Below are 24,457 nucleotides of genomic sequence, written 5' to 3' on the forward strand. Positions count from 1 at the left end.
TGCTATGTAAAAATCCCACACTGGGCACAGTATTATGTTAGCTTTGTTTGGTTCAGGTCTTCCTTACAGCGATATAGCAGGATCTCTGTTTGAAAGGGGGCTAGTGTTTGTGTGAGTCACCTTGAGCAGCTTCATCAGTCCCTCCAGCTGTACCATCAGTTCCCTCCTGCTCTCTTGCAGAGACGACATCCTCTGTTCCAGCTCATCTTTCCTCTGCCTGCAACACACACACACACACACACACACACACACACACACACACACACACACACACACACACACACACACAGCTTATTTTCCAATACTGTAACATTAGGGGAAGGTAGAAGCTGTAGTAAGACTAAAATAACAAAGACATGCAGAAACACAGAAGAGCTCTGACATCTCACATCTCACACCGTGAATCTTCAGAGCCAGTTTAATACAGAATAATTTGTGTTTAGTCACATATACAGGACACATCTCTACAGCGGCTGGTCTCCACGTCTGATTAGGCAAATGAGTGAATGAAATAAAACTCCTCTCTCTCTGTCTCTCTCTCTCTCTCTCTCTCTCTCCCTCATTCATGAAGACACTTGTCAAGTCGCCTGCTTAGCGAAATAAGAGACTGAATTTTTAAACACAGGCTCATCCTCGAAAGACTCTCAGTAGATGGAACGGCAGAAACCTCGGCGAGAGCTTTGCCAGAGGAAAATGAAATCAGAGCGATTAGATGTAGTTACGGTTTGCTGGAGACTACAGGACAAGGGAACATTAGGTTAGAAATCCATGACATTCTCACGAGTGAGTGTTTGTGTCTGGGGCAGATCATAAAACCTTAAAGACCTTGAGATCTTGAAAATGTAATTAGGACCGATACAATCAAAACTGTCAACTTCCTCCACCTCACACTTTATACTGCTAAAATGCTCTATACCAGTGAGGCTTTCAAATACCCAAAATACACCCAAATGATAAAGTTTCACTATTTATAATAACTTGGCAACGGAAACAAGATTTAAGAGTCAGCATCTGTGGCTAACATCATTCCAGAGTAACAAACATACAGAGGTGTTTACAATCTTTTTTTCCCCCCAAACAGTGTGCGATCTGGACGGGAATTAAAAGCAGGAGCATAACTCTTCTCTTTCCTGCTTGGCTTTCCTTCACATGGTAGGATAAAGAAGTAAATAAACAACTAAAACGAGAGCCTGAGTCACACATTAAATCCAGATTTGAGTCATTATGTCACTGAAGTGAAGCTTCAACAGAGGAAGTTGAGATGATCTTCTGCATCTTTACTGGGAAAAAAACTCAGATTTGACAGACACATATAGAAGATGTATCTGAGCCAGTAACAGTTACAAGGTGGAAACTTCATATTCATATTATGTGTGATGGAAGGAAGTGATGATCATGATTATCACCGTCAATTGAGGGTTTAATGTCGATGTAATACTGTGTTTAGCAGCTTGTGTAAAGGGAACATTTTTACTTCTCATTCTGAATGTCTCAGTAAAATTAAGAACCGTCCAGAAAAATACTTTGAAATGAGTTACTGTTGAGTACAGTGTCAGGAACTTTAATTCACCTCACTGGAAACTCTTTAAGTCTCACTGAGCACTTCACCCCCATGTGGTCTGCAAGTGTGCAAGGTGGACATTTGGACTCAGCCAGATAGTGTGTAGTTACCTTAAATTACAGCTATTAGCTAATGTGTCTCATTAAGCTTGTTTCAGTTTTCACTACACCTGCATATGATTTAGCCCCAAGTCAGAGAATATCAAAGCTTTCAGAAAAATGTAAGACTCTAGGACCAAAACCTTTCATCTCAGTATATTTTAAATATTTCAATCACACAATTTGGTGCCCCAAAGTGGAAATATCCTTTTTTTTTTTTTTTTACAAAAATGCTAAATAATAAAAAATAACAAGTAAATAATAAGATAAATAATAATAAATAATAACATAGATAACAAAAAATAATAATAATTTGAAAGATCAGATAAAATCTATATATAAAATTTGTTTTTACTAAAAAAGCATAAACAAGTTGGGGGTGACTTTTAAATTAGCTTTTTAACAAACTACCATCTGTCACTGCCATCTGCCATAAAGCACTCTCCCTCTGTGCTGCAAAGCAACACAACAGATTTCCCGCCAAATCTGACGCTGTGGTACGCAATGCAGTAAATGCAGGCGTAGGGCCTGAGAAGCTTTGAACTCACTGAAAATGATGTTTGGGCATCACTTCAGTCGGTATGACTCACAAAGCTCAAGTTAAAACAAAAGAATCTTTATAAGTACGTATAACAAGTATTTCAAGTGTCGGTGTGACTCCTGGTCTTTGGTGGAGTCCGTTTACCTGAGCAGGCGAAGCTCAGCCAGCAGAGTTGGGTTGGTGCTGCCCTTCTCCGGGCTGGGCTGGCAGGCTGCATCATGCTCTGTACGCAGACGTTTGATCTCTGCCAAGATCTCTCTGGGAAATGAAAAACATACTGTTCAGCTGAGGCTGGGAGAGCGTAACATGACTGAACAGACCGTGAGAAGATATTTCTGCAGGCTTCTGCAGAGGAATATATGAGTTGGATTTAGAGAATATAAATATGGCAAGCGGTTGCATTTAGATGACACAAACTTATGAATGCACCCATTCTGGAGACATTCAGTACATAGAACGCACAGATATACACATAGGGCTCTTTTATTGTGAAGGGACAATCCTTTAAGCAAAGAGAAAGAAAACATTACAACCTAGTGTGCTTAATAGTATTAAATAAACTAACATCTGACAAACAATACATTCATTATTAGGACACATCATTTGAAATTGTCAATAAGTGCAGGGCAGGGTCGCAAGTAATACATTTTCACAATCTGCCAATTATTTTCTCAATTGATTGATTATTCTTTTGGTCTAAAAAAAAAAAAAAACAGAAGTAAAAGAAAAAACGTCAAACGCGATTTTCCTGGAGCCCAAGGTGACATCAGAGCCCAAAACCCAAAGATATTCAGTCTACAGTGAAGTTAAGACGAGGAAAAACTGCAGCTTTACACATTTGAGGAGCTGTAATCATCAGATAATTAACATTTCATCTGTCAAAATGACTTGAAAGATGAATTAATTATTAAAATTGATGATTAATTTCCTGTCGCTCAAGTATCGGTTATTCTGTACATGTTTGTTCTGTCTTGTTATCAGCGTGTCTGTCATTTGTAAAGCATGTATAAAGGGGGCTCTTCAAATAGAGATGGATTAATGGATTGATTAGCTGCAGCTCTAGTGCAGGGGTGGTTTACTTTGAAATGTTTACCTTTAATCATTGGGTCAAGTAGTGATAGTGGGTTTAGTGATAGGGATTTTTTAAAGAGTTGTCACAAAAATTAGATAAATTGGACGGGGACCCCGATGTCACGTCCTGAAATCCTGATACAGTAGCGCTTCAGATATACAGTCACAAACACAACTAAAAGTGACAGATTTAAAAAGGTGCACGAGTCGAACTAAACAAGGGGATCTAATTAAAATGAACAAGTTATCTTCTGTTCACAGTTCTCACTTCTACCTGTTCTTGCATTCCAGCTGTGCAATGAGCTCCCTCTTCTGTTTGTTCACGTCAAAGTTGATGCTGCGGTTCGGTATCACCTGAAACACAAAACACACACAACTAAGTCACTGTTGTTCAATGGTTTTGCACTGACTGCGGAATGATTATATATAATTTAATGAGTTCTATGCACATGTAACATACAGGAACCTGACTGTATATCTTATATATTATTATAATATTATTGACTCACTCCCGTGCCGTCAGTCTCTGCCAGGCAGGAGGTGTAACGGGCGATCAGTTTGTGCTCCTCGTCTTGTCGGCTGGGACTGTCCATACTGTTGACAGAGAGAGAGAGAGAATCAGCAACTGACTATGAGCAACACAGACTAATGATCACATTGAGGTTTAACTGGAAACCAGTCCTCCCCAGTTGAGGGTTAGTGTGAGGAACTTTTAAAGCCAATCTCTCCAGTGAATACGGCATCATGGTTACTGGCTCTGTGATGCCTTATAGATTAAGAGTCAGGTATGCTGTTGCCTTTTTGATTCCAGTGATGAACATCCAACCTGAGCATTAAGGATATCTCCATAATCCAATGTAGACAGGATGATGGATATAATTGTTTTCTGTTTTCAAAGGAGAAACTAGCCCTGTTTTAGTCTAAGAATCCAATTTGAATTTTTTCATTTTTGAGCAGGATGTGCAACATGACAACATTTCCTTGGCTAAATTATCTTAAAATTGAACAAGGGTTCTCAGCAACAATAGCCATAAGGATTTAAGAATATATACGAGAAAATAAAAAGGGGAGGTCAAAAGAGCAGCTGATGATACATGTACAATATACATGTTAACCCATTATTTTGAACCCGTTTAGATCTTTCTCGACTCGTGAGACACCGTAGGCGCCGAGTGTTATTGAGCAACTGCATCCAGCACATTCTGGTTTCTCATCAAAAAACAATCATGCACACAGCCTGCAGCAGCAGAAAATGTCACGACTATGAAAGGGCCGACCCCACACAAAACACTGCAGACAAAAAATACAACAACCAATATCCCACACAGCAGTGGTACATGGATTGTTTCAAGAAGAGAATACACTTTCTTCTCTAGAGAATGTACCAGTTTTTAGCAGTAAATTCAGTTTAAATTCAGTACAATTACCTTCAAAAATCAGGTCAACAGGGTTAAAACGTTCCCTCTCAATATAGTTTATTTGAAACTAGTTAGTTCATTCAGTAATTTGTAAGGTGCCATCAGTGAAAACTAGTTGGCAAGCGAGCAGAGAAACTGAAATAGTTACATAAACTGTTGAAACTGAAGTTGCGTTCATCAGGTTTAGGGAAAGAACTTCTTCATAGTCTAGAGATTAGTGAACTGGCATCTGACGACTAGAAACAGTACTGGCAAACTTCTGTGAGCAGACTAAGTTAAGCCAAGTGAAAGCCGGGCACAGAAGGGATGTTAAGGTGGTATTTTGGACGTACTCTAACTTCTACACATGACCAGTTGTTGAGGGTAAATGTTGCCTAGAACAGCAGCTTTTAACCTTTCGACAAATGAAGATTCAGTGGACTGCACAACTGGGACCTGTGTTTATCCTTTCGCTGTTTTACATTTTGTTTTTTTACTTGCTCTTCGCTCGTCATTATAATAAAGATTAATTAAACTCCCAATGACTCAGTTTAGGTGTAACTGTGATGCACCTTGCTCTCCGCTTTACAGCCTCCCTGATTCCCTTATGTAACCACCACCCCCCGCTGTGTCCCCGCTCTCCTCTCACCGCGGGCTGCTCTGGAGGCGATTCACATATGCAGCGATTAGAGCGTGCTCCTCGTTCATGCGCTGAGCTGCTGCCAAACTGGATGACAGGACAACAGACAGGAAATAAACAGTCAGGATAACAGACAGTGATTATGGTCCCATTTCACCAATATGCAGATATCACAACAACTTTATTTCACACTGACAGCCACACTTTCTTCATGGATGTGTGTGATTGTCAGTTCACGTCTGTTCTGCACATATATGCTGTAAATTCACATTTCTTAGATTATCATATCTTTTAATAAACTATATATCTAATATATTTTAACATACTTCATTCATTTACATACAATTCCTCACACAGATTACATATTCTTTTTTGCATGTCTCAGCACATTGTATTGCTGTTATTTTGCATATTCTGCACAATAACTTCTACCTCGTCTGCTTCACACAACTCAAAAGCTGAAACTCAGGAATGTTTGGAGTAAAACGCAGATTTATTTCCTGTCGATCAACTAATCGATTAATCTAAAACTAATGTTACTACAGGATATCTGCAGAGGTCAGGTTGATTTCAAGACGCTGTAAAACATTTTTAATATCAAATAAAACGCAATTTAATATGGTTACACAGGTCAACGTATTAAAAATCAATAAAACTCAGTCATTGATTAATTTGGCCTGGCAGCCTATAATTATTAACCTAGTGCAGGAATTTATGGAGAGTTATACCACATTAAACAACATTTTGTTACCAGCTGTATATAACTAGAGACCATGTTGCGCTGCGATCTATCAACAACATGACCTTTCAACCTATGGGTACTCAGTAGTCATGACTACATTATTACACAGTACACAGTATTCACGCTTTATTTTGATCTTAACTACACACCTGTAAAGTTTTGTGACTGTATCTTGCATTGATGTGACGCTACTGTGGTGAAACATTACATTAAATCTTAGGTCTGAAACAATAGTACTGGGGACTTTTACTAAAATCACAAACTTACATAAGACACTCAAATTTAATTTTCATCATTTGGCAATTGGTGTAAAGTGACAGTAGAGGAAACAGTAATTAACAAAGAACAAAGTAATGAAGCAAGTTATTAAAAACCCCATTTATGAATCAATCGGAGAAAATTTCAAACTTCTGATCAGAGACACAAAACTGTTTTTTTTCCCTCCTCTTTCTGTCAGTCTTTACCTCTTGGTGGCTTCCGGTGCTGATGAGGACACCAACATGGCCTCGCTGGTGTTCTCTACAGGTCGAGAGGGGCTGCAAACGCACAAACACACAATCTATCAGACCCATATCATCAACAGCACAAACATACAGCGAGCACAACAACGTTAAATCAGTGAAACACAAAGGCTTTCCTATCTGAAAACACACATTCTTACTCTCACACTCACACTCTCTCATGTGCTTTTGAGTGCACTCATGCAATAGTGAATTGTACTAGTCTGAACAAACACAGACAGGCCAAAGATCACCAGAGGGAGAGAAAGAAAGAAAAAAAGAAAGAGAAAGAGAGTGAATACAGATCCACAGGGGAAATAAAAAAAAAATAAAAAGACAGAAAAATATAAGTTTGAAAGAAGAATAAATATGATACAGCATTGTTGTAAGCATACTCACATCTGTGCTAAGTGCAGCCTCTGTGTGCTGGCCTGAATATAAGTTTGGTCAGTGCTCGCAGGTTAGGAATGACCCAGTCTGCCAGTGTTTGGAAAATGAGACCGTGTGGGTCCAGCAGAGGGGCGGAGCGACCAAAGTCGCTGGCTGAAGAGGTGGGACTTTCAGTTTATCCATGTTATCTGAACTTTCTGTGCACATGTGACTCTACTGGTGATATCCATAAAGTCGGCCAAGAGTCTGCGACCTGATAGTAAATGTTTGATGGCGTGTAATTTTTCGTCTTCTGCAATCTAAACGAACCCGTTTTAGTGTTGACACAACAGCTACTACAAAGCCCTTCGACAAAACCCCTTAAACACTACCAATGTACTGTTTCTATGTAGTGTATCTACTTCTAAGGCCGGACAATATAGTCTCTTACAGTGCTATTGTGTTGTGATTATATTATTACGTCAGGGTTTCTGCAGTGTTCACCATATTAATCTTTTCAAGACCTTTTTAACAACACAGAGATTTCAATTGAATACCTTTTTTCACAGTGATACAGGTTGAAGTTGATGGAAAACCAGTAGGGACAAAAAGGTCTACAATTACTTATCAAGTGCATTAACTGTAATATAATTAATTAAATAATGTGACTTGGAGATATGTGGCAGAATTTGGATGTTTTGATGTTAAGTTTTTGCAGTGAGCTTCCTATCCACTGTAGCTAGGGGAAGACAGTTATAACTAATGTTTCCATCTACAGGAAGCGAGAAAAAACCTTCTCAGTCTCTCTTTCTTTGAGGGAACTACAGTTCAATGCTTCTGAAGACTTTTTAAACTCCTGAGATCCCCCTGTACAACAAGTAAAGCTCTGCAAACTGTAATTAAATAATTAATTAACTTTGAGATTCCAGTGATATTTACAATTCCACCAAATGCAAGACTATTCAACTATTGTTTATAAACAAGATTCCTTTATTATCTTGCCTTACTGATATCGTCATTAGACAAACCCTAAGGGACCAAGAGCAGCAAACTGTGACTGTTTCATAAATAGAGCAGATGTTAAGACAACTCTTGAAGTCAGTGAACTGATTTCATAACATCAGATTATCTGGCTCAAATTAGCTAACATTAGCCAATAGTTGTATCTAACCAATTAAGACTACAGCAGCAAAACCAGTATTGATTTGATAACACGTGAGATTTATTTCTTATAAATTTATCTTGTCACTTTCATAAGAAAAAATTGTTCTCAGTAAAAGAGTGACTTACTTTAACTCGGCCACTCCTAAGCAATCCTTGTGTCATTTATCTAACATGTACTGTATGTAGAAGAGGTATGATTGTGATTGTGAGGTCTTACACTATGTTGCTGAGGTTAATCGTCCTCTCGGGTTCCTCTGGATAAATTGGGTGGGGGGGCTCTCTTGACGACACACAGCCCAGAGTCCTGCTCAGGGCTCGGCCAAGCTTCGTCGCCGGCGACTTCTGCAGAAACAAACACACACACACACACAGAAACACAGGTCGTGTTCATAGACTGTGTGACATTTACTGCAGCAATATTAACTGCAGGCCTGAACTTCGTGGATAAAACAGCCGCACTTTCCTGATAAAAATCTGTAAACTGCTATTCAAGTGTTATTATTGCGTTGTTTATCTCAGCTGCTCCAGACAAATCACAGCATCTGTTGCACACACAGACATCCTGGAGGGGAATTCCTTTTTAACTTGGCAAACTCCAGGATACTCCCTTTTCTTTCTTGCTTTTTTTTTTTAAGTAAAAATAAGTATTTCTTGGTCCTTTTTTGGGGACTTTAGTTTGGTGATGTCATCATATAATCTTGGTAAAGTTTTCTAGGTTAGGAAGGTTTCTTATGTCTCTCAAACATAAGAAACAATATATTTTCTTAGTGATTTTGACTGATTATAGATGAGTCTGGTCTAGTTACAGTACGTTTTCTGGACTGTTTCTTTAGTAAAAATCAGTGAAGACATACTTGTGATAAATTGCTGTGAAAAATACAGTATATGTAATATTTGAATTTTAAAGAGTTGATTTAGCGCTTAAAATTAATAAATTCATTACGGCACATTTCATCCGATCATCAAGTCAAAACGACTTAAAATCAAGAGAATAAAAAAAAAAAAAAAAATGTTGTAAATTCTAGCCCAGTTTCATTTTGTGAAAACAGACAGGAGAGGTAGATGTAACACTTTAAATGAGCGCTGTACAACACTGAGGGGAGGCAGGTAAACTGAGAATAAACTTCATCCCAAAACAGAGTACTGTCGGAAATGATATGCAAAGTCTGCAGAGGATTATTAGGGAGAGTTGCCTGTGATGAAGAGATTTTGTTGGACAGGCAGGAGCAGCACTAGTGAAGAGATTTATTCCTGAAACTGAAACATTAATAAGACAAATTATACAAAGGCTTAGTGATGAATAATTCAACAACTATGTTTCCGTCTATTAATATGTAATTTCTACATTGAAAACATTTTTCCCTTCAGGCTAGAGCAGCTTTTTTTGAAATATTATGGCGATTTTACAGAACTGTGTCTTTTCCATTCAGATTTTTTGGAAACATCACAATTAGCAACAGTGGAATGAAACCAAGAACATTTTATCAGGGACTACTTAAGTATAAAACTGAGGTATTTGTACTTTACTTGACTATTTTCTTCTCATGCCACTTTATACTTTTACTCCACTACATTTCAAGAATACGTGACACTTTTTTGCAAAGTTAACCGACAAACATTTCACATAATGACAGTACATACAGTTTTTTAAGTGCACACACTTTCAGCCACTGATTCCAGCTTTAACACAGTTATATTTGATTTAATTAATTTATCATTTTTTATAATTTTCCATGATAAATCAAAAATATTTTGCTGCTTTTTGTTTTGTTACTTTTTTGTTTCATAGCTGAAGCAGTTTGTTTCTCTTAGGGTAAATTTGTAGTGTAAAGTTAATTGTTTGTTTGCCCCTCCCTTGTGTGTAGACTTTGTGTTTGTCTTTAAACAGGGTGAGGGTTAGTTTGTGTTAATTGGCAGGTCAATTTTGTGAAGTTCAGTCCTGAGTTGTTGTTTGTTTAGTTGAACTCAATGAATTAAATTAAATCAAATTAAAAAGGTCTCTGTAGTTTTCCTTTTTTGGTATTTTGAATAATTTAGTACTTTATTAAAATCAGTTCAAGTAAATAAACAAAAGCTCATGTTATGCCTCCATTATCTGTTTAAGTGCCACACTGTGAAGGTGTCCTCTCACAAAGATGGAGGCGCACACACTCTGACACACACACACTAACACACACACACACACACACACACACACACACAGGTAGTGCCCCCTGGTGTGATGAATGAGTAATCACACAGCGACTCACCCAGGACGAGTGCTCCCTCATCTGATGCTGGTTGCTATGTGAGCCGCTGGTGTTGCCGCGCCAGAAGCAGTTCTGACACAGCTGGTAACCACGGCAACGGAGGCAGCGATAGCGGAAGCCCGTCATGCCGTTGCCACGACAGTAGGAGCATGACACAGGGTGATAGACTGGGAGAAAGACAGGATGTGTCAGTGATCAGACGAGTTTCACAAGTTGATAGAGAGGAGACACATCAGGCCTCTTTCACAGCAGACGGCCAATGAGGTTTGAGGTTTTGTAGGCTGATCCATGATGGACACAAAACATGAGCCTGAAACTGACTGAAACTTTTGAGGCCAATACTCAATCGAAAATAATAAAATTTGATACATACATCAGCTTATATTTATTCTTTAATCTATTCTTTAATGTGTCAAACTTATCTATTAAGCTTGTGATACAAATCTGAAACAGCGTACAACACAGTTGAACAGTAAACTTCATTATCAATGTTCGTTTTGAACATTAAACCTTCAACAACTGACTTTGTCTTGCTACCTGGAAGCAGCAGAAATAAGTTGTGAACACAACACTGACATATCATCACCTTTTAAGTTGATACGGTGAACGATGATCCTAAACTATGTTCTGAGAGCAGTGAGAATGAACCAAAACAGTTCATTTAAGGACCAGACGGATAAATCAATGAGCTGAGACTCACTATGAAGCTCGGCAAACGATGGAAATGAAAATGATATTTAAAAATAACTATGTATGTAAAAATCCCAGCCGATAAGGAAGTTTAACTAAATGACAGCTGATATAATTGGCCGGCTGATAAAAGTTTGTTAATAAGGTATATGTCTGCGTTTTGTGTGTGTGTGTGTGTGTGTGTGTGTACCATGCTCCACGTTGGCCAGGCGGTGCATGAGAGGCAACCAGACAAGACACTGAGGAGGTTCAGCTACAATGTCCAGGAACATGTTGAGCATCACCCTCTTCTACACAACAACAACAACAAATAAAACAGACAAAACAGTTGAGAAACACAGACACAGACTGGTACAATCAAAACCCCGAAACAGCACCGAACCAGTGGGATTACATTCTGTACAAACTATCCCCTGTGACAGACAGATAGATAGACAGACAGAGCAGGTGTGTGACCATACCTGTTGTGGGAAACATGAGCGTGCTAACGTGTGTGTGTAGCCAAATGACGGCCCTTCATGTACAGCGGTGGGCAACTTGAGAGCCTCCCTCAGAAAACCGTCAAACTTGGACAGCACCAGTACACCGCTAGAGTCCGATACCTGAGAAAACACATCTACACACACACACAGACAGACTGTGTGACTGTTTTTTGTCCGCACAACATGATGAATACAAGAACAGGTGAAGCAACATGAGCAAACAGCAGCATTAACGTATGCTTTCCACAAGGTGGCACATATGCAACATGTATATGTCTATGTATATGCTGAAATTCAACCTGTAGAGTTACAGTGCGGGTAAGATTTGTAGTAATATGTGTGTGGAAAAAAACATTGTTGAATATACAGAAGAAGAGTTCAATTGGTGTGTTGCTAGAAAGCACATTTCCAATGGGGTTACAACAAGGCTAATTAAAATATCAGAGCTGAACATATCAAAGAGATTTGTATTTTGTGAAGAGGCACAGAGATCTTTTTCTCCACAGTCAGTAGCCTAAGGAAACCAACATGCAGTCTGGTCACTCAGATCTTTATTCCTGCAGAAAAGTAAAGTTCTCTAGCTTTACCTTGTCAGAAATTTTTTTTTTTCCCCCACTTATTTTGTTTGGTTGTGAAACAGTTCATACACTGCATTAAGTTTCTGGGTATTGATTGTTTAATTCAGTCACTTTTGTAATGTGTTAATGTGTAATTATCTGTGTGTTTACAAGGCAAAGCACATGTGAAATCAACAAGTTTGTGCCAGTTGTCTGGGGACGGTTGAAAAGAAGTTCTGGTAAAAGTGAGAAAGTTGATGCGTAGCAGACTCCATGTCAGTCGTGCTGGTATCTGCTGGTACTCACAGCGGAGTTTATCTATCAGTTTCCCTCCACACAGCATGGCTAACATCGCCTTCACGGACAGCACCGTCAGTCTGCTGTCTGGTTCACTGGAAAACACACAAACACACATTTGATGGTAGTGTACTGTATGTCACCCTCATTTTTACATTAAACCCAGTGTGTGAAATACAGTTGTTCTCAGCGAGTCTTGGACCCCCTAATAACGACTAAGGATGCTGTTTTACAGGTGATCTCACTGGATAAATAGTGAATATTTGAGAACAGCTCCCCATTGTCAGAAAAGATCAGTTAACAGTTAAATCCCAGTGTTGCATCAGGAGATTTAAATAATTAATGAAGGTATCCCCGCTGTGCCGGCAGTGTGTGATATTACAAATGGAGAGGTGTGAGCGTGTGTCTGTGCATTCGAGTTGGGGAAACACAAGTGGAAATAATTTACTGAAAAACGTGTGTCACTGCGCTTTATTTAGTTCCTTTCTGTGCACCCCTACAGTTCTTCCCTGTCGTGCCCAGCAGCAGCTCAGAGCATATTTGATCAGAGCAGTTTTCAGTTCTTCCGTCTTATATTAAGGTGTCAGTCTGGGTTTGGTCCAGAGGTGATTTAAAGATAGTAAGGGGAGGTAAGAGGTCAGTTCCAGTGCTGAGCTTTGCAGGTGCACGGTGGATTTTCAAAACTGGGAACATGAACGAATCTGGACTGAAGATGAAAAATGTTTTCCCATTTTTCAAATTTGTTATAAACATTTACATTACATTTATTTTTTCTGTGCATGCAGGCCAAGAGGATCTCCTGAACACACTGGTTGAACCATGTGCGGATGTGTGTTAGAAAACAACTGAATGCTGTGACTCTCTCTCTTGTAATTACCTGTCAATGGCAGCCAATATGAATTCAACTAACAGGACGGTGCTCTCTTGCGGGTTGATGGTGTGTGTGGTGGGCAGGCGCTTGCTGAGCTGGTTGAACAGGGAGGACACCAGGTTTTCCAGCCTGGTCACAGAGATCCCGGCATTCAGCTCGACGGCGTTCAGACCAGCGTCCCGCACCGCCTCGATCACGTTGTATATGTCGATCAGATGCACTGGAATGAGAGCGAGTGAAGTCAGTGAAAAGAGCAAGATACACACAAGTTCAAACAGTCGTGTCATTATTTTAACAGCTGATGATGCCATGCTAAAAAGGACAGCAGTGGTCACTCACAGTTGCATCTCTTCTGTATAAATCTGAGCTTGCAGGCTGTTCGATATGTAGAAAGAATAATGGCATCAAAGTTCTGCTCCCCTGTGATAAAAAAAAGAAGATGACGACATTTAGAAACTCAAATTTTCTCAAACCATAACAACACCACAAAAAAATTTTCCAGTACAGAGAATAAAGTAATCCAGGAAACAGCATCTGTGAAAATGCCACCTGGTAACAGACACCGTTCTACATCTTCAAGCACAGAACACAGAGGCAAGGATCGCTGCAGGGTTGAAAAGGAAAAAATCCATCCTGCCATGCAGAGGCTATGTAAGGTTTACATTAAGGTTCAAAGGTCACTTACCAAGCTCCATGAAGATCTGCCTTCCCTCTGCTCCTGCTGTCGTTGGAGCCCCTCTCCCTCTGTCTATTTGACCCCCCTCCTCCATCACCATCCTGCATGAAACACAGCACAGCGTGTTTGGCATGTTAAGAACTGATGCAATAAACAGCCACCAGTCTTATGACCTCATCAGTTCGTAGCGATTCTTAAAATCTGTTCACTGTGACCTCGGGAAAGGTCAAACCTGCTGTACTATCAGACTGTAAGACTGTTAGGTTTGTCCTGTGATCTCCCATCACAGCCACATTGTTATTTAAATTGTCACATACACAGTTAGGCACATACCGTATGCTTTTGTTAGTGTGCAATGGATGATTTGATTTCAGCTAAAACTATTATTCACAGAAAAATAATCAGAAACTATTTGGATAACCAATTAATCAAGTCATTTTTCAAGCAAAAGACAACATTTCCATTGTTCCACCTTGTAATTTGCAAATTTATCTTAGTTTTATGTGATAGTAAATTAAATCTCTTTGGATTTGGGAGGGTTTACCGTACAAAACAAGCAATCAATGTCATCACCTTGGGACATTTTGATGGGAATTTTTCTCTATTTCTTGACAGAAAATCCTTACTTGATTTCTTTGCAAAGGACCATGCAATAGATTAAATAAAAATGTTACCGTCTGCTGTGTTGCTTTAAACAAATTCTTATCTGCAGTTCCTACCAGAGGCGTAGTTTCTCACATAGTAGTATAGTAGTATGTAATTGTATGTACACTGTTTGGTGTCGACTCTATAGACACTATAGAAGAAGACATCAAAGATAAAGAGTAAACAACTCGTGAAATGTTCTTCATTATTCTAGTGGATGTGATTTGTTCAACAAGCAATTTAAAATTTAAATATTTGATAGGAGCCTCAAGGATGGAAAATACAAACCATGGCAACGTGTGACTTAACATTTATTTTTACACACAGGTCTACTGTATGCATACCGACACACCCACATGCACAAACTAGAGGTACGGTCACAGAGAGTCAAATTCAGGGCCACTAGAGGATGAGCTGAGTGCTTGGTAAATAAACACATTAATGAGAGCAGCTGATGAAATCTGAACTGTGGCCTGGCATTTAGACAAGAGAAGGAGGGCGGACCGTGGAAGAAAAGAGAGAAAGAGAGCTAGCTGTCAACTACTGATGTCAGGTGACACAGAAAACACCAGAGGATATCGGTCGCTATGGTAACAGTTACACTACACCACAAAGCTGAAACACACTCACAAATATTTGCATTCCTTGTATAAATGTAGGTGTCAAGGCAACCCCCAGCACGCGCGCACACACACACACACACACACACACACACACATTCCAGAGAGGATTTGAAAGCTTCCCAGGAGACTTCATGCTTCATCCAGACAAAAGGACTACTCTTTTCAGTCACTTTCACACACTCTGAAACACACACACACACACACACAGTCCCTTGCATCATTATACAGCTGCTTCATTGCCATTTCTCACTCTCTCACACACACACACACACACACACACACACACACACACACACACACACGAGGCTGCTGGTACCAGTTAGTCAAGTACAAGTGTAGGTCTCTAACTGCTTTGACAGGACAGCCATGCTGAGGCCGCCGCTTCCTCGACGTGTCCCTCAGTAAGACACAGCTATAGATGCTCACTAGAGGACGTCTCAAAATATCTCCACTGTAATTTCCACCTTCACCACTCATGCTGCAAAGACGCAGATGACAACTGATTAAATACTGGAATCTGGCAGATACATCAGGCACAAGTGACGGTGCATTCAGATATTTAGATAAAGAGACAAGCTGCCTCTTGCCTCTCACTGACTTCTGTAACTTTCAGGTTTGTTTAGCACTGAGCAGATCTCTTACATAATGTTTGCAGCTCTGATTGGGCAGCTGTCCTCTCACATTGCCACTACAAGGAAGACGGAGTAGGCCGCATTTTATCACTTACTGGTGCTGAACAAATTTATTTTCCCACTTGTTTTTATTTGTTTCAGAGCGGCTGTGGCTCAGGTGGTGGAGTATGTCGCCCACTAATCACAGGGTTGGTGGTTTGATCCCCAGCTCCTCGTGTCTGCAAGTCCACATGTCTAAATTGCTCCTGATGGCCTGGTCAGCACCCTGCATGGTAGCTTGCAGCCACTGGTGTGTGTGTGTGTGCGTAAATGAGAGGCAAATTGTTATGTGATTTTAAACCTTCAAATTATTTTCTCATTTAATTGATTAAGCATTTAGGAAAAATGCCCACAACAATTCACTGAAGCCTACGGCGATGTCATTAAATAGTTTGTTGTTTGTGGATGTAGAGGAGTCAGTGAAATGTTTAATTGACGCTCATTATAAAGAGCTGTTCAGACTGGATGTGACATGAGCCAGAAAAAGACATATGACTGCTTCCACTTGCTCATCAGTTACAACTCTGGTCTCCCATGGTGAGTAAATTGTTATTTCCAGCCTGGCCTTGGTGATAACTACACCCTGTCTGTCTGTCTGTGGCAGTCTGTCCGCATATAGCTGACATGGAGGAACATTTGGTGAGTGAGGTTTGCTTCTTATTTTAACTCAGAAAGCTTTAAGCTATCGTAGATATAATTACCCTTCCCACAATTACCCACCACCCCCCACCCCCCACCCCACCCGACTGTGTCAGAGGGCCAGGAACAGCTTGGCTGCATTTTTCCCAATCACTGGGTCAGAGTACAAAGGTTGGTCACAGGAAATTTGAAAGTGACAATGGGTAAATAGACAAGCATTTTGTTAAGGCTGCAACTAACAATTAATCTGCTAACTGTTTCCTGTTAGACCATCATTTAAGTAAAATGCTCTTTATAATTTACCGCATCCCAAGGTGACATCAAGTGTCTTGCTCTGACCAACTATCAGTTTATATTCAGTTCAAAAATACTCAATTTATCACCATATATGACAAAGTAAAGCATAAAATCTTCACATTTAAGAAGCTGGAACCAGTATGTTTGTCATTAGTTGCTTGAAAAATGACAAAAATAATTATTGGATTCAGTCTGGACCGACCAACATCAAATTGTACTTGCTTTACTACCACACTGCTTTCAAGTTGATTGCTGTCTTGGAAGTAAAACGCACAATGGATTTCATGCTGAGGTGATAATTACATAAAGAGCTTTGTCACAAAATAAACTCTATTCCTGAATCATGAGCCGGTCTGAATGTTTCCACTGGAAATAAAACCCCCACTCACTCAATGGAAACTGTAAAATGAATGCGACTGGTAACTGACAGGGGACATACTTTGTGCTCTGTTGGTTCAAGTCTTTTCTGTAGAGACTCAGCTAATGAAAGTGAAGCACAGGAGAGAGAAAAAGAAAGAGACAGAGGAGGGAGCAGAGGTGGAGAGAGGTATATTACAGCTGACTGCGTGCGTATTGCTTTTCTGCGTTTGTGTGCGTGGCGATGCACATTGCTGTTGCACCATGGTGTTTTATTGTGGCCGACATTTGCTGAGCTTTACGGAAACAAACATACAAACAACACATGCTGCTCTGAAAACACACACTCTGAACCTAAAGCTACACTCTCAGTCTCCCACCAACTTCTGGCTTAAGATACAGTAGAGTTTAGAAAACAACTGAAGGCTCAACTGTGCTAAAGGTACAGGGTTTGACACTACTGCATCTAAACTGGGTGTGTATTTGCATGTTTGTGTGTGTGTGTGTGGTCATACCTCTCTGTGTCAGGGGGTCACACAGGACAGAGGAGCCTCAACAAAGGATGTCTAGCAGAGGGACACAGAAAAAAGAGAAAGGAAGTTTGAAAAGTCTTTTCAGCTTGCAGACAATAACGTCAAAGGCTCTTTGGGGACAGCAGAGGACACACTCTAATACAGAGACACAACCAGTGAGAGACACACTCCTACATCGCTGTAAGCTAGTTTGACTGGTGCACGTTACCTGATATTTTCTGATTGTAGCTCAACTTTAAAACTGCTGGATTTATTGTAATTTTCAGTAATGGCAGTTTGCTCCTTTTGCTGGTATTATTTTATATAAGCTTTCAGAAATATATGAGAAAACTAAACTGAGTGTATAGCACAAAGTACTCACTCTTGTTATGCTGCAGTAGCTATTTATATCGAGTAGCTGCTTTGTAGATCATTTAAGATTATTAAACTTTAAAGTAAATCAATACAATCATGTTTGTATGATTCTTGACAAACAGTGTATTTGACAAACCTGCAGAAAAGTCATGGCCATTTGTAGATAATGACACCCATTCCTTTATTCACCGTTTAGCTGACAAATATTAGAAAAGACAGCCAGTGCTGAACAGCTGCCAAGTGCCAAGTTAATTCTCCTCAAACAAGACATAACAAATATAATGAGTTTACACACTGACATGTCATTAGGCTCTGTTCAACAAACTCTCATGACGGCAGAGTCAGAAATCTTCCTACAGCAAAAGATATAAGTCTAACTCAAACCTCATGGATACTTGAATCACAAAACGTGGGATATTTCCACATGTGCATTATATGTCTGCACATTAGGGGAGCTGAATTCATGCAGAAAGTTTCAACAAATGTGCCTGAAGGCACAGAAAATCCTAAGATTATTTAGTTAGATGTGAACACAGGCCAGCCTGAATATGGAGACAGTTACATCCTGTCAGCAGGTGTCAAAAACGAGACAGACAACACACAGACAGACAGAGGTGGAGGTAAAAGTACCACAGTGTATAAATTGTACAAAAGTGTCACCATTAAAATATACTTAAAGTACCAAAACTAAAAAGGTACTAATTATACTTAATGGCCCATTTCAGAGCTGTAGGTGATAATGGAAGATAGCGAAAAGTGTTGTTCACTCTCTTCCATTATCACCTACTTGTTGACATGTGAGTTATAAGAATATGATGTTCTATTCTGCATCCGGTTACCAACCTCAAATGCCACACGTGATCTTAATCACGACACTGAAAACTCTCAGTCTGTCCATATATTTTAAGCTTGCAAATGCATTTATTTACTAACTGCTGAGGCTAGAAACACGTTTACATTCCCCAAGCTACACACATATACAATCATGCATGACTGCATTAGGCAAATATTATGATGCTCCATCTCATCAACATTTTTCTGTCTCCCTAAACTACAGAATGTTGTGAGTGTGTGTGATACGTGAGTGCAGGAGGGTGTCACATCAGTGCGGACCACCCAACCAGTGCACCTGTGCATAAACAGCCACACACACATGCCCACGCCCCCACACACACACACACACACACACTCTCTCTCTATAGGATCATCAGGACGGTGGTTACACCCATACAGTCCCAACACCTGAGTGAGGCAAATGATTCTGAAAGTAAACACACACTAACATCACCCTTCCTCTTTCTCTCTCTCACACAAACACACGCGCACACACACACACACACACACACACACAAACACCTGTTCATAAGAATTGCTCTCAGTCTAAAACATGCAGTACAGGCTTTGATTTGCGAACAAAAATGTTTAAAAGATGACAGATACTGGCCTCACCGCTGTGCTCTGTGGATGAATCCACAAACTAAATGTTCATGAGTGGGAGAGAAGAAGAAGAAGAAGACACTGATACAGGGACGGGGCGTCAGGCAGGCGAGGGGGTACTAAAGAGGGGTAAGAGGGTGTTTACCACCCTCTGCAAACCACAGCACGCACCATTCATGCCACATGACCACATTACCACTTGCAGCTGCTCTGTATTCTCACAGTCTGCCCTGACAGGACCTGACCAGTGTGTGTGTGTTTGTGTGTTATAAATTATATATATATATATATATATACATACACAGTAGACAACTTTACTGTAACACATGAAGTAGGTGAGGCTTGTTGGCTGGACCCAAATCCTGTGGGATGGAAATGTGTAGGTCAGGGCTGAATAATTAATCAAAATATTGTTGAAAATCACAATATGGCCAAGTTCAATATCGAAACAGCCGGAGCTGTAATTTTAAAAAATGTGTTAAATGTGATAACATAATAAATAACACCATAAATGATGACAATAAGCATCATCAAACTATAATCTCCAGGATGTACAAGCCCCAACAAAAATCCCATAATTTTTTCAGTGACAATAAAATGCAAATTACATTCCAAATATAATCATGCTTCATATCGCAACCGTAATATCTGCCAAAATACTAACAACATGATGATCATTCAGCCCAAGTGTGGGTTATTTCTTCAATAAACTGACAGGCTGTTAGTCTATAAAATGTCAGAGAATAGTGAACAACCAATGAATTTTCTGTCAAATGACTAATCAATAAATGGAACTAACTGTTTCAGCACAATTTTTTTTTGCACCTTGACTATAATACAGTTGGTAGAAATATATTTTTGAATTTGTTAGCATTAAAGAGGTCAGGTTTAAAGACAGCAAAATGAAATATACAGATATACCAAACTAAAACTCCTCTGCCTTTGACACCTATGCTGAATGAGCCCTGTAAAATAAAAACAACCTCACCGGCACTAAAAACATTAAATCTAGTTCAATACTTTCTTAGAGCCTCTTTACAACAGACAAACACCTGCAACTGTACCGACTCCAATCAGGTTGAACTGAAAGCAAAAATCTCTCCCTGCCTTTCCAATCTCTCTCTCTCTCTCTCCTGACCTCAGATCCCTGTGCTGCCATAGAGACAACCCGGCTGACCCGGCATGACCCCAGGGCTGTCACTAGGCAGGTAAAAACAGAAGCAACTCATATCTGGTTACACATTTAAGATGGACAGCTAGCGTGCCAGTCAGGGGCGTGTGGACGACTGGTCCAGAAGTTATGGCGTGTTCTGAGGTGGCGATAGGGCGGAGCCTGTTATAGAGGTTTTAACAATAACACACAGAACCAAGCCTGAACTGACGGACCAAGGATTGGCTCAGCTCTCTAAGGCAGACAAAGCACATGGTCGTCAATACAGAGTTTTTGAGGCTGATACCAACGTTTAAGAATTTAACAAATTCAATAACAATATATGGGAAACTGTGGCCAAGATGCTGAGCCTGACTTTTTACAGTTACCTTCATCAGTGCCCTCAGGTGTGATGGTGACACTCTTTCCACAAATTCCCTTAAACCTTTAAAATAAACGTTCATGTGCCTTGTGGTGTTTTAATGGAGGGATGGTTATGGTAAAAGGCGGATGAGGATGAACCTGGGCCAACGTTTGGTGCAACACAACACAATGTCATCCAGCAAGGCACTGCGGCCTGTTAACCAATCAAATATGTCTGCAAGCCCACATTCCTGGTAGTTTACGCTGCAACATGAACACTATGTTTCTACTGTTTATTTTTACGACTGTCGTGAAAAAAGCCAAAAACTATTTCTGCGTTGAGAACTTTACAGAGATATAAAATCCTGTCTCGTACTATTTTGAAACCATTTTGAAGTGATTTTGCATCTGATAAGCCTTTAAACTCATGGACCTGTTAGTTAAACCAGCATTTGGATCGTGTTTCATAGCCTTACTGATGCCTGAAGCAACATGCCCCAACCGACAGTCCCATGCTTTGTTTTACAGTAACACGGTGCTTTTTGCTCTCTGAATGCAGTAGAAACTTATCAGAGACATATTAAGACTCATTATCAAACTCATCTCTATTGGCTTTTACATTTACACAAACGCTACACCTGTGACTGCAACCAAAGCAAAGTTTAGAGCTTAAACTAATCTTTCTGGTGGTGAGGGCGGTATGCTCAGAGAACTGTAAGGTGGTCATGCCGGTTGCAAAGAAAGAAAAGAGGAAATGCAAAGTGATAGTGCATTGCAGACACAAGACGGAGAGAAATACAGCAGGAATGAAAGGTCTCGATACTGAGATACGAAGAAGAAAGAAAAGCAGAGAGAAATGAAGATGTACAAATCTAATCTAACTAAGAAGCCGGAAGGAAAGCGACAGGAAGAGAGTGAAAGAGAAAAACAAAGGAAGTGAAAGTTGTGTCTAGTGTCTTCAAGCAACAAAAGTAAATGTTTGATCATTTCACATTGAATCTGCAGCTTGAAATACTTGAATGTGCCACTTATTTACTGAGTATTTATGAAAGATTTGAGGAGGAAAGACCAAGATCCCCAAATTCAATTCAACCTTTCATCACAATAATCCTCTAAATCAGGGTCTCATCCGTAAACTTAAAACTATTAGCTTTCGTCTATTCCTTTGCCCTTGAGCAAGTCATTTTAAAAACAGTCCTATTATTCTTGTGGAGCAGGGACCCAGCAGCAGTTATCCTGGATTCCCAGCTCCACAGCAGATCAATGAACAGGCTGACGGGCCAGCACAGTATCAGTGACCTTAGTGAACCATTGCATGCTTTCAAAACAAGCTGTTATACAAACTAAGCAATGACAAAAACTGGTGGTTCTTTGCTGAAAGCTAACTAGCCTTTCATTATATCATGTATTTTACTGCAATTCTGCAAGCTATCTGAGAATTAACTCAGTAAATGAGTGGAGGGCTCTGAGGTCACCAGTAGTGTTGGAGGGCCAGGCAACTGCTCCCACATGCAAAGTGAGGAATACTTAAATTTCACTATAATTTAATTCTTGCAAAATTATATGAACTAGAGGCTGGATAGGAATGAGTGCTTCTAATCATAGGTTTCATCCTCACAGCTATTATCTCCCCACCCTCAGTGGAGACAGTAACACAATTCAGCACTACTGTAAATCAACAACCTCTAAAATCTTCCCATATGGCGACACTTAGATGAAATGTTATGAAGTGGCTGGTGAAGAAACCGCTGCAGGTACCATATTCACATAGGTGAAACACTAAGCCACATTTAATACCTGGTTATCTCATGCGGGAGGGCGAGTGCCGGGAAAAGTGGGACGGTTAATTCTCGTCCCCCCTCTCATTTGGTGCTGGTAAAAATGTAAACAAATCGCCCACTGCTCAATTAAAGTATAGTTAGCAGGGACCTCTAATCAGTTACTGTGATCTCTGCCTCTCTCTCCCTCTCTCCCTCTTTCTGTCATCCCTCCCTTTTTTAGCTTCCTCCCCCGGGAGCAACCGTTTGGAAGAGTCTGCAACCTGCCTGGATACACAAATTAAAAAAATCCACCACAGTTTATACTTGCCCTGTTTGTTAATGAACATGACCATTATTTGAATATTTTTAGCTTTACCTGCACGTGAATCAAAACAACTAAATAAAAAGCTGCTTGGTTGATGGTCTGTTTACTTCTAGACTGTTAAAATAATGTTTGCTAAAAGAGGAAACAACTATTCTTTGAATTTTAATTGGGATAAAGACATTTTTAGTATCTGCTCTTCATATATGCTTAAACACATTTTAGAGTGTGGGGTTGGAGAGCCCCAAAATGCTTTGGTTACCTCCAATATCTCCTTTTGGCAGGTTGTGGTGTGATTAATTAGATTGCTGATGATCAGTAAATAATATTATGATTCATTAAACCATTTCGTTTCACCCAAGTGATCAGATTTAATGATTTATTAGCCCTAACATGCCATCTATATACTAACATTCTTGCTACATCTGTTTCCATTCAGCCTGTTGCATTGTAATTGTACATGCCACTAAACCTGAATCAAAACCTTAATATATACTGTGACGTATTTCAAAATGGAGACAGGTGATTTAAAAAATAAATAAAATAAAAAGTATTAAGTCATGTTGCACAACGCCTGTACGTTGGGTGATACGCCAGGAAACGTAAAATTGCAATATATTTTTAATGGATTAACGTTCCTCCCATAGAGGAAAACGCCAGTCAAACACCAATAGTAGTTTGGATTTGAAAAGTGGGCATGACTTATGACTCAAGACAGGGAGGGACAACACACTGGACATTTTTACGTGTAATATTTCGACGGTCTTCTCTGGACAGTTTGGGTTTCCATTAATTAAAAAAAAAAAAAAAGACTTGAGTCAAAGCCACTTTTAAAGCTCTGCCTCCTTCTGGGAAGCTGTGTGACATCTGAGCGGCCATATTGCAGAAAAGTTTCAACTGCCCGTTCACCTTGTTCCCCCACGAATGAATGTGCACTTGAAATCTCTACCTCAAACTCCCGGTACAGTTTTTAAACATTAAAAGTCGCCAGTTACAGTCACCAGTAACTTGATTTTCCACTTTTATTTTAAATGGTATATCTCGTAGTATGTGAGACGGGGTCTACTCACCGGGACTATTTTCGGCAGGTAGCCTGTTCGTGGCCAAATACCAACATCAACACTGAAACGTGTGGCACTGACTTGAGCTTGAGTTTTCTTCTTTCTTGAAATATCCGTTTCCTCTTTTTTTTTTTTTTCCCCACCGTGTTTCGTGGCCTCCTCTTTGGTTTAAATAATGTCCTCCCCCCCGGGTCCCGTTATTTATTTCCGTAGCGAACCATGCTTCACGCCCTCCTCACCCGCCGCCGCCGCCGTTGTACCGGTCGCTGCTGTGATGAAGTGAACTATTTTTGAAAGAAGTCACTCGTCTCCTCGGTCCGTCCCACTCCGCCGCCCCCCC

At 40.0% G+C, this 24,457-nt stretch overlaps 1 protein-coding gene across 8 annotated transcripts in view; it reads right to left on the reverse strand.

Moving 5' to 3' along the window:
- The window catches only part of dtnba (dystrobrevin, beta a), a 33,150-nt gene extending 8,745 nt beyond the window's left edge, over window positions 1-24,405 (reverse strand). For 5 of the 8 annotated variants that reach the window (XM_023414863.2, XM_087176256.1, XM_023414862.2 and 2 more), the window contains exons 1-16: window positions 24,127-24,404; window positions 17,653-17,703; window positions 13,915-14,006; window positions 13,569-13,649; window positions 13,236-13,449; window positions 12,368-12,453; window positions 11,484-11,638; window positions 11,213-11,312; window positions 10,333-10,499; window positions 8,301-8,425; window positions 6,515-6,586; window positions 5,318-5,395; window positions 3,781-3,865; window positions 3,546-3,625; window positions 2,345-2,458; window positions 121-217 (exon numbers count right to left, since the gene is read on the reverse strand). In XM_023414863.2, the coding sequence (XP_023270631.1) occupies window positions 121-217; window positions 2,345-2,458; window positions 3,546-3,625; window positions 3,781-3,865; window positions 5,318-5,395; window positions 6,515-6,586; window positions 8,301-8,425; window positions 10,333-10,499; window positions 11,213-11,312; window positions 11,484-11,638; window positions 12,368-12,453; window positions 13,236-13,449; window positions 13,569-13,649; window positions 13,915-14,005 (1,545 nt within the window). In that variant the 5' untranslated portion in view covers window position 14,006; window positions 17,653-17,703; window positions 24,127-24,404. Of the gene's footprint in view, window positions 1-120; window positions 218-2,344; window positions 2,459-3,545; window positions 3,626-3,780; window positions 3,866-5,317; window positions 5,396-6,514; window positions 6,587-8,300; window positions 8,426-10,332; window positions 10,500-11,212; window positions 11,313-11,483; window positions 11,639-12,367; window positions 12,454-13,235; window positions 13,450-13,568; window positions 13,650-13,914; window positions 14,007-17,652; window positions 17,704-19,473; window positions 19,525-24,126 lie in introns of those variants that run through there. The other 3 variants (XM_023414860.2, XM_087176255.1, XM_087176257.1) reach the window with 3 other exon arrangements.
- Window positions 24,406-24,457: the final 52 nt, after the last annotated feature.

This window comes from Seriola lalandi, unplaced genomic scaffold, assembly GCF_002814215.2.
Source record: "Seriola lalandi dorsalis isolate HSWRI2012SDOR001 ecotype SW California unplaced genomic scaffold, Sedor1 jcf7180002054544, whole genome shotgun sequence".
In the NCBI taxonomy this organism is placed as follows: domain Eukaryota; kingdom Metazoa; phylum Chordata; class Actinopteri; order Carangiformes; family Carangidae; genus Seriola; species Seriola lalandi.